Source organism: Poecilia reticulata, chromosome 2 (genome assembly GCF_904066995.2).
Source record: "Poecilia reticulata chromosome 2, P_reticulata-male-v2, whole genome shotgun sequence".
Lineage (NCBI taxonomy): Eukaryota > Metazoa > Chordata > Actinopteri > Cyprinodontiformes > Poeciliidae > Poecilia > Poecilia reticulata.
Window position 1 is genome coordinate 27,945,276 of NC_088831.1, and position 10,955 is coordinate 27,956,230.

At 40.2% G+C, this 10,955-nt stretch overlaps 1 protein-coding gene across 2 annotated transcripts in view; it reads right to left on the reverse strand.

The window, feature by feature from the left end:
• Positions 1–9,993, reverse strand: part of gsk3ba (glycogen synthase kinase 3 beta, genome duplicate a) — a 38,045-nt gene extending 28,052 nt beyond the window's left edge. Inside the window, exon 1 of one of the 2 annotated variants that reach the window (XM_008401260.3) lies at positions 9,138–9,993. In XM_008401260.3, coding sequence (XP_008399482.1) covers positions 9,138–9,225 — 88 coding nt within the window. In that variant the 5' untranslated portion in view covers positions 9,226–9,993. The remainder of the gene's footprint in view (positions 1–9,137) is intronic. The other variant, XM_008401271.3, reaches the window with a different exon arrangement.
• Positions 9,994–10,955: the final 962 nt, after the last annotated feature.

Below are 10,955 nucleotides of genomic sequence, written 5' to 3' on the forward strand. Positions count from 1 at the left end.
GATTATTTATTCCTGATAGTTTTAGTCAATCAAATTGATTCGTTTTACCTCAAATATTCTGAGAATATGTTCAAATTTAAAGAGGAAACTAAAAAAAAAGAAAATCAAAATTTTTACTTAGACTGTAAGAAGTGCGGATGTTTACTGGTCTTATCATTCACCCTCACTGGCTGGCTGGGGTAATTTTCCAAGAGGGTTATTGATTCTGACACAAACAGGGCCTGCATGGGCAGACTTGCAAATGAGAAAGCAAGCACCAAACAATCTTGTCACATGCGTGTTTTCCTGTTTATGTGTGAGGGTTTGTTTTTGCCAAGGACTGAGCAGAACATAAAGTCTCAGCGAATGTGACTAAAAATCAAAGTGCGAGAGAATAAAGAAGATGAAGGGAGGTCAGAAAGACTTCACTCTCCAGAAAGGAGTCTACAGAGAGTAACTGAAGGCAGATTTTGGAAGAACAGGAGAGTTAGTGTGCGTAAGAGGAAGAAAAAAAAAAAAAAAAGACTGCCTACGTATTCCAGCAGGGCCATTTCTATGACGCCTCTGCACTTCCTCAAACCATGAGAAATGTCTGCCGACTCTCACACACACAGACAACCATGTAGAGCTCACAGTATGATCACACACTGGTGCCAACCAGGGATGACCATGCAATATGACCACATTTTTCTATAGCTCGTTTTCTGCTTCGGCTTCTTTGACTGACTGGAAGCCTCGATTATGCAACCAAAAGAAGAAAAAAAAAGCCTGGAGTTACTTTTCCATAACCACTAAATGAAGGATTGGCCTCACTACTTTTACTAAATTAAATCTCCATTCTGTCAAAGCAAGATAGAGTTTTAATGCTTTCACCAGAAAACTAAATGCAAACATCCTGAAATAAAAATACGTTTCCACAACCCTGAACTTGAAGTATTGCTCCAATCATAGACATTCTAAAATATAATTTCATCCACATAAGCCCTACAGCTCTGGTGCAAAGTCTAGCAACAGGGACGGCCAGTGCAATTTCAAACCAGATCCATCAATAGTCAATTAAGGTCACCAGGCTAGCCCAGGCCACAGCTGGAATCGGCTGACACAGGAGCAGAAGAGCTGCTAGGTTGAGAGACAAAACTGAAGCAGGGTGTCATTCAAAGGCACCACTAGCGTCACAGATGGATGCGAGGCAAGCTTTCTTCTATTGACCTGAGCCTGTCTACACAGGAGAAAAGTTTCAATCCAATCGCAGGTATTGGTTGAGATCAGATCGAGATGTTCCATCATCGATCCGTACTGAGGGTCAGAGGGTACGATGTCTCTGATGCATGTTGATTACGACAACCATGACATGATGTAGCTGAAAAGAAAATGTTCAATCAGTCTAAAATTAAAGCATTTCTGAAAGTGATAGTAGCAGAACTCCAGTAAATGCATCCATTAGATACATGTGAGGTCAGAAGGCTGGGCTTTAATTGTGATTTAATGATACAAAAAACAAAGTTGTGCATATTTTTGAAGTTGGATTAAAAATTATACTTGTATAAAAATACTACCAAAACATGAGGCTTTTCATTTGTAGTCACCTCATCTTATTCAGAAACCCCAAATTGAAATTCAAGGCAACCAAGTGCATCATTAACCCAAAGAGCAGCCAAAAAAGCCACTAGCAACTCTGGAGGTGTTGCTAGTGGCAACTCCTCCAGAGATCCAAATGAGATTTGGATCTCAGAGATTTGCTGAGATCCAAATCTCCTGGTCAGACAACTATTAGTTGCTTATTCTGGGCTTTACAGAATATTGGTATGAAGAAAAATTAACTTGTAAATTAAAGATCTATTTTAGGCTTAAGAGAGCACAAAATACAAATTTATGGCTTCCAGCAAAACACTATATGATGCTTTACTGGGAAGCGTATCAGTAGATGGTACAATGGAATCAGCCATTGTGGAAAAACCCCCATAGAGGCTGCAAAGAAAGAACTATGGGAAGAGGTCGACATTTCAACTGGACATCTCTAAACATAGAGCCAGAAGACCTACAATGGAAGTGTTTATACTGAAGCATAGTCATGTGCTATAATGGCCTCCTAACCCAAAACCCAATCCTAGATTCAGAATCAGTGAAAAGACTTCAAAGCTGTTGTTGAAGAAAATCCCAGTCCAGTTTGGCTCAGCGTCAGAAATTCTGCAAAGAAATGGAGAACAGACATGCAGCTGCCACTAATTCCAAACAAAAGCTTATTTTAAAAAAATGCAGTCTCTCAAATTATGTACAATACTGCATAAAAAGGGATTCATTCCTCTGATGCACTGAATTTTAATCATTGTTCCATAATGCTAAGCCTCAGCCCTCACTGAATAGATTTGTTACTATATCAAACAACACTGCTTCCAAAAGACTCTTCTGCATGTCAAGCATCAGTATATGTCAAGAAAATATACAGGCAACATTTGGAATGGCTGAGCAATGGGTCCACTTTACGCAATGCCAAGAAAGTTGGCTTTGCGGTTGGTCTGTGTTACCCAGAAAGCAGTTGGGCACAATATCGCAACACCAACACCGTGAGTGAAACAATGACTGGAGCAGCCTACTATATAAAGTACATGGGGACCACTTCTTTACAAATGTAGATGTGTAATAATAGAGTACGGGAACCCAAACTGAAGCGTCTATTCTATGCGATTATAGTGCGGTGCGCCTTATATATGAAAAAAGTTTTAAAATAGGCCATTTGTTGAAGGTGCGCCTTATAATCCGGTGCGACTTGTAGTGCGGAAAATACGGTACTAAATATTTACATGTCTAATTTCAAAACGCTGGATAAGTGCCAAAATTGGAAGTAGAAATAGGACAGAAATATTCTATTAAAACCCAGATTAAATATCTAACTTTATTTAAATAATAAAAAAAGAGTTTAAACTCAAAACCAAATAGTCACAAGAAAACGTAAATTAATATCTTTCAACGGTACTTTTCTGTGGAAATTATGCGACAAAAAGAGTAAAGAATTGTCTCCTGCACTTGCTGTAGAAGCTCTACTGTACAAGGTAATCTGAGTGTAATCCTTCCAAACTGTTAATAAAAAAAAATCCACATGGATGTTTTAATCCCCCAAACCTTTGGTCTGGAACCGCATATGATTTGTGCCACCTACGCCATAAACTGTCAATTCATTTGTACAATGTCAGTAGATATTATATTGAAGTTAAGATAGTTCTACCTTCAACTTCAAAGGCAAAATCTGGGGTAAATGAGTGTGACAACACCAGAGAACTTTGATTTATTAAACCAAACAGATGCTGGATAAAATGAAATAACGAGGGACAATTTTTTTGGGGGGTTGTGCAAATATCTAATAAAAAGCATTCATTTCATAAAGCAAACAATGATCAAAAGCTAAAAAAAAAATCAAAGTACACAAATAATATGACTGAAATGCATGTCCCTTCTGCCTGGCTTTCTAGTCACTAAAGCATTCATTGTCTACTTTCAAGGCGCTGGACGATGCCGAGACTTTCCCACCTGACGTATTGGACTTCAAACCTTTAGCTCACAAGTGGGTGATGATTTACACGCCTGAATTACAGCACGAGCAGACGTGCGCAAACACCATGTTGACGCGTGGAGGCAATCATGTCAAGCTGCCGCTGTCCACCTGATGAGACGATTCACTGCATTCCTGAAACGTCCGGTAAACAGGAATGTCAGTACTGACAACAAAGCAAACATGGCCAGGCCGTACTGAGATGGAGATAGAGGGTTTTGAGAAGACATGACGTGGGTGCATAGATTTTTAGATATTACAGCAATGCACAGCCACCGAGCTAACAGCAACACAAACTCCAAGCTTAACTTGGTCAAGTCAGTTTTTTTTTGTCTATTTTCCTGCTTGACGGTAACAGTTCTCATCTTGCCTGTGAGCCCTGCTGTTTCAATCAGAATCAAAGAGTATAATTAGTTCATTTTGTTCTCATTATCACTTCCAAAATGCAAGAGGGGGACAGCAAAGGCAAGGAGGGAAGGGGGAGAGAGCTGCAGCTTTGAAATGCTAAACAGGCCTCTCATTGTTCTTGGCCAGCTGCTTTAGCCCCCCAAAAACAAAAACCTACGCGTGCCCCTGTGAATGTATGCACACATGTATGTGCACGCACGTCTCCATCTGCCCGAGGGGGCATGGAGGGCAACAGCATTCTCTCCGTGATTATACACACATGCTACAGCTGCTTTAGATCATCTGCCAAAGTATTCACAAGCATGCGCCGTACATGTGTAGCAGTGTGACCTCAACCATGCTGCTGCATGGTGGAGGTCAGGGTAACAGACATGAGCTAAACGCATCCAGTCAAATAATACACTCTGCTATCGTGCAACTCTGAAGGAGTTTAAGAAAACAAGAAATATTAAAAACAGCATTATATGTTTCTTTTGGCCACTTGTTACTCAGCACTTTGAGAAAACATTATTTATATTGATAAACGACTTACTAATGTCTTAAATAAAAAGAATCCAAGCACTAAATATGGACGTTCTCTGAAAGCGTAGCATCTTGTTAACGAGAGGCAAGCAGATGAGATTCCTCATCTAACCCTAATAATGTCTTTTTTGCACTTTTATCAATACTATATGTGTCATAAAGCATTCACACTATTGAGCAGTGAAAAGATCATGAGTCAGCAGAAAAATACAGCAGAAACTCTTCAGCAGCACAGCTATCTATCTACCTGCTCCTGTCACTAACCATCTAACCTGCTTCAGCTGTCCAATCTGGTTTAGTGGTTAGTTATTCTGCGTCTTCAGTTTCTCAATTTATTTTTACTGCCACCACTGCTCATGAGAATATTCAGTTTCAAGACTTCAACAGGAGTCTTGAATGTTGATTTTACTTGATTTTTCTACTACCAATTCTTCAGACCAGAGAAGGGAACTATGCAATATAAGCTCACAAACATGGACAAGATTTTAACGAATAAAAACAATATAATTTGAAGGATCTCATTATTAGCGTTGAAGCTTGACTTCTATTGCATGTAATAGAATGTAAAGTAATCCAAAGAACCAATGAGGAGAGATTGTTCAACTTTAGAGATGCACTAATCTTTCTTTTACGAGTCATTGTTCATTTTCAGTTTTCTTCAGAAGTCTGGAATGCAGATTCCAAATTTGGTCATTTATGGTTTTTGTTCATAAGGGATATGAAAATATTGAGGTTTTACCATATGCTTACAAAAAAATACAATAGAAAGAAAATATAATCTAATAGCATTTACTTAGTGATATCCAAATATATTTAATATCACAAGTATAAAACTGTCTTACATACAAATGTAAAACACATCCTTAATTTGAACTCTACACAACACAATGCAGAAAAGGCAATTCATTCTGACTAAAATATGTCATAATGTAAAAAATATTTTAAAAATAAATCCTGGAAACTCCAAACTCAAACTGGAAAATACCTTCACCTTCTGCTTGGTACATTTATCATGAAATAAATGCCTCATAACTACAGCTTACACATACAAGTTTTAGCACCAATTACTTTGTAAAGGACAGAGAAAAAAACTAAAGATGAACTGAGTGCCAGCCAGTTTGGCTTTCAATGGGAAACGCACTGAGAGACCAAAAAAAAAGCACATTCAGAAATCACCATAAACTTCCACAAACCTTAACGATAAATAATCACTGACTGGGAAAAATGCCACCATCGATTCTTTATTTCAGCACCCATTGTGTGTTTGTCATTCTGACATTGTGGTGTGTCCCAGGAGGGATTACTGCACTAAAACTCTGAGGTGACCCCCAACCTAACCTTCAGGTCAGATTCTACTAACATACATCCTGATCGCAACTCAGCTGCAAGGCACCTTTAACCTTCCCTAACAGACTCGTTTTCATCATGACGCATTCCTGAATGAGGAAAAACAGAGCAGGGCCAGTTTTATTTTGCATATTCAACATTGCGGATGTCACCATCACAGTCTGGTGTGTGACACACACTCATTTTACATGTTATATTATCCATACCCTTAGCACTAAACCGTTCCCCTGTCCCATCGCCCTCAACTTAGGCCTAAACTGGGACACTCCTTTACAAAGCTGACCCATCATCACTCAATCAGAGCATGTCGTTTAACTTGCCTGGTAATCAATCAATAAGATAATATTTTTTAATGCTTCTTAAAGAAAGAGGGATTTATTACAGAATAAAAACTATACCAAGCAAATAAATTTGAATCTATTTAAAATACCTCTAGGATTATTGATTATATGTATCAAGAATAATCCATCCATCCGTCCATTTTCTTGCACCCTTTTCCCTTAATGGGGTCGGGAGGGTTGCTGGTGCCCATCTCCAACTAACGTTTCAGGCGAGAGGCGGGGTACACCCTGGACAGGTCGCCAGTCTGTCGCAGGGCAACACAAAGACACACAACCATGCACACACACACTCACACCTAGGGACAATTTGGAGAGGCCAATTAACCTGACAGTCATGTTTTTGGACAGTGGGAGGAAACCGGAGTACCAGGAGAAAACCCACACATGCACAGGGAGAACATGCAAACTCCATGCAGAAAGACCGGGGCCGGGAATCAAACCCAGAACCTTCTTGCTGCAAGGCAACAGCTCTACCAACTGCGCCACTGTGCAGCCCTGTATCAAGAATAATAATAAAATAAAAAATAAAAACATTATTTATGTTTGTTAATTGTTTCAAAAATAGTAAACCGAGTACACAAACCTTTAAAACTTCCCTAATGTATGGTGATGATGGGAAGACGGGCTGCATCAAAATCATCTGTGTTTACTGCATTTATTTCAAGACGAATCATAAAAACTAGAGATATTTGTGTTTTTATGCTTTTGTTCTTGTCACGACATATTTTAAAATGGAAACATTACATTATTTTTGAACAACTAAAACAAGAAACATTTTGGATGCATTTAAGTAAATATTCTAAAGGTTGTCGACATTTAAACCAAGAAATATTTGGCATTTGTTATTTTCTGAAGTAATTAATAATGACAATAAGTCACCACTACTGAAATTACATTGCAAGTTACATTTCTAAGAGTTTTTGCAATCAACGCATAAAAAGTGTGCCTCTGAAATATCTGTTTGCATAAAGCCCTGCTCCTACCAATACCCACCAGTACGTGGGTATTGGTTGCAGATTGATTGCAGTGGAAACAATCCCGTGAATAAAAGAGAAATGAAAAAAAAAACCTGAAATATCCAGCGTGCAAGATTTATAAATGAATGTGAGTGGAAAACTTAACGATTCTTCCTCAGAGTGTGTGCAGCCCTCCATCTCCTCAGTACTACTTCATTTGTCTCGTATATAGAACAACATGCTGGACAGCTCCCCGCCTCCCCTGCTGCTCATGCTGGGCAGCCTTCTTGTCTCGGTAGCCGCTGTTCCAGCATGGCGCTGTCCAGGTGCTTTAGTCCACATTAGAGGTGCTGCACGAAAGAGAACCAAACCAAGCGAAGGTGTGAAATCTTTTGGTATTCCACACCCAAAGGTGCAGGCGGTAAAATGGGATTAAGCCACCGCCTCACCGTTGGCTCTCATTGTATTAACAGCTGATATTTTAGCTTCGATGAATCTGCTGCTACGCTTTTCGCCCCAATGGCTCCGTTTGTGATGACGCTAGCGAGTGCAATGTTCCCTCAAAATCATCTTTAAATTTGCTTTGTGGGCTGCAGTATCAAACATTTTCAATAAAAATGCAACATACAGGATAAGCCCAGCCATGAAGCAACATGGCTGGGCTTATCAAATGGACTTGGTCAAACAAATGTTTAGATTTTTCTGAAAAGTAGAGTATTTTAAACGTATTGTTTGTTTTCATGTCTTTTATGTAAAAAAATAAATACAAAAATCAACCAATCAGATGTGTGGTCCCAAACTTTATAATTACCTTGTGCAAAATCCATATTATACCAAAAATTAGAAAGCTATATGCTACAGTAATAAACATGACATTTTGACTTAATATGGAACTATTACAAATCATCTGAGAGAAATTGAGGTTTATTACTAAAAAGGGGAAAAGAATTAATCACAGATCATTGCTGTTGATGGTTATCTCTATACTCATAAGTGAAATTACTTTGCAATATCAGCTTTTAAAACGCAGTCTTCGCCTTCATTTTTAACCTATGCACAAGATCTTGGCATCATTTAAATTGCAGCCAATGCTCCTTCAGAGGAAATTGGTTTTAACACACAGCTCCTCTACTTGCATACCCGTTTCCACCCCTGAAGCACCACATCAACATTCATTACAGCCTAAATTTTCACCATCACTATGCTTAAATAGGTGAAAGGTGGAACAGGGGTGTAGTTCAGCATGTAATAATTTGCTCCAGTCAAGGTTCAACGTTTCAGGTGTGCTGCATAATTTTAGAAGCAAACTACCATGTCATGAACACGTTTTTTTTAAATGCTTTAGTACCTCTTGTTTTTAATGACAGAAGCGGGTAGGTGGATTTATTTTGAGATTTCTGACACACACCAAATTAGATCAAAGTCCCGTGTCTGGATGACCACTGCCAGCCTGACAACCCATGGCAGGTAGGACTTCATCTCCGCGGCCATGAATCTGATTACTCTGTGTCCAGTCGTCGAGGCTGCTAATTTTTAAACAGGCCCACAGAACCCAGCAAACCTGGATGTTCAGAGACAGTCAGTTTCGCTCGAGTCAACTATGGGCGTACCTTCCGCTCTGCTCAGACACTTGCGTAATACAGACCGGCCCTACCGCTTTAACTCTGTGTAGAAAGGAATTCCGCTATATGCTGTAATCTAAATTCAGACATTTATTATACCGGATCTCCGGGAGTAGGAAGGGGCTTGGTTGATTTTTTTATTTTTTTTCCCCCCATCCTGGGTTGGTGCCAAGCCAACGCTTCACTCTCCAGTGGCCCAGCCCAACCCTGCCCCGGTGCGGCCTGCTGCACTGACCGGCCCCCGGTCAGCAGCAGTGTGCGCCGCTGAGCGACATCCAGGCTAAGCTACTCTGTGCTAGCGTGACACTTGGACATGTAGAAAAAAGGATAGAGAGAAAAGGTAGCCCACACCGGGGCCTATAGTGCATGCAGGGGAGGGAAAAGCAGCTCTAGGATTACAGTAAGGTGTACTCACGGCTGACTTTCATGCTGCCGAAAGCAGAGGGCTGCGGCACTGGCTTGCAGCTCTCGGCGAAGGATGTGGTCCTGGGCCGACCCGACATGATCCAATCCCTTTAATTCTTTCGACTTGCTAAACGGCAGGGCTGATCGAGTCGCCGAACCTTCTCATCCAAAAAAAGAAAAAAGGAAGAAAAAAAAAAAGGTTGACAGTAAATTAATATCTGTGTGTCTCGGAATAGGGGCACAGGCAGAAAGAGAGCCCGTTAGCACAGTTTTATAATCACAAAATAAAACTGTCCAATCTTTCCCACCGACGGTCAATCAAAGCATCATTTCCCTCCTTTATAGTCCAGGTTCTTTCAACGGGCCTCATAAGACACGTCTCCGACTGAAATAGTCATGAATCTGGCCTCTCCCCGTGGCCCCGTGTTTGATAAAAAGTCCTTTTCAGGGTGATTTCCACAAAAATGAACAACGGTCAGCTCGGTTGTCGGTCCAGAAGCAAAACGAGCCGTTTGCTTGCAAATTCAGGGACACATGCAGCTCCTCTTCATATCCCGATGTGGAGCCTCAGTGATCCGACTGCCATGGCGGCTCCCTCACTATACCAGAGCCTAAAGATCTTCTAACGGAAAACCTGTCCGTCGCCGCAGTCTTTATGCGGCTAATTTACACACTTTACACTGGTGCTAGCTCCGGCCTCACCGTCGTCAAATTTCGGAGTCTGTACCTCGCCCCTGAAGCGGTAAGCCTCTCAGAAAATGATGGTCTTAAGATACAGAATGCGACGATACCGAATGTCTTTTTTTTACTCCTTCCCCATAGGTTTCAGGCTCGCAGTCTTTGTCGCTGCGTATTTTACGTACGCAAATTTCGTAAAGAAACACATGTCAAAGAAAGGAGTTCACGCTGTGAACGTAGCTCGCGACGCTGAATACGAAAACCGTGAACGCGCACACGCTGGATCTGGGGTGTTGAGTTTAGCCAATCAGAGACAGTATCCTTCAGAAATGGGTGTCAACCGCGTGCCTGTGGTCCAATAGCAATGTCGGTCTTGAACACCACATGGCATAATTTGCTCGCTGCCTTCCCTCAAGACTTCAAAGGCTTTTTCCAGTGCCATGACGGGGACAATGGGCGGGGTTTTACACAAGATTGATGACATTTTTGACCAATGGAGCTTGAAAACCAGGCTGCCAGTTCAAAATCCCCCCCAGCTGTCACAGAGCACCGGTGGTCATGCAGCACTGTTGCTATGTTAGTCACAAAATCCTATCCTCTACCTTTCATGGACAACTTTTTTTAAACGTCCTCTTGGCTCCTCCAATTAATTGTTGCCATATTGCCGAGTCGTTCTAATGAAGTGCATGCACATGCGTGTATGAATACCGGTATATTAACACTTATTTTACGCTTATTTGCAGCGGTATCACAGTTGTATTGTAAAAATCACTATATGTCTTTGAAAGAACTTAATGATCATATACCATCATGATAAAAATTATGATGGTGATTATAATTATCAATATAATTATTTTGTCCTCGACAGGAATATGTAATGTCCTTTACGACATAAAATACAAGCCATAACATGTCATAAAATCATAATAGCCCTAAACTTTTCAGTATTATCTATTTATATTTCTTATCTAATTAATCTCACTGTGCTCAGGTATTTTTCATTGATATTTTTCATTAGCTGGATGTGATGACAGTTCCCAATCAAATTATTGCAGAGCTCTGTACAGACTTGCTCTTTGTATTAATAATATAATAAATTATAGTTATTATAGTTATATATTCAGTAAAAAATATTAAACAGTAATAAATG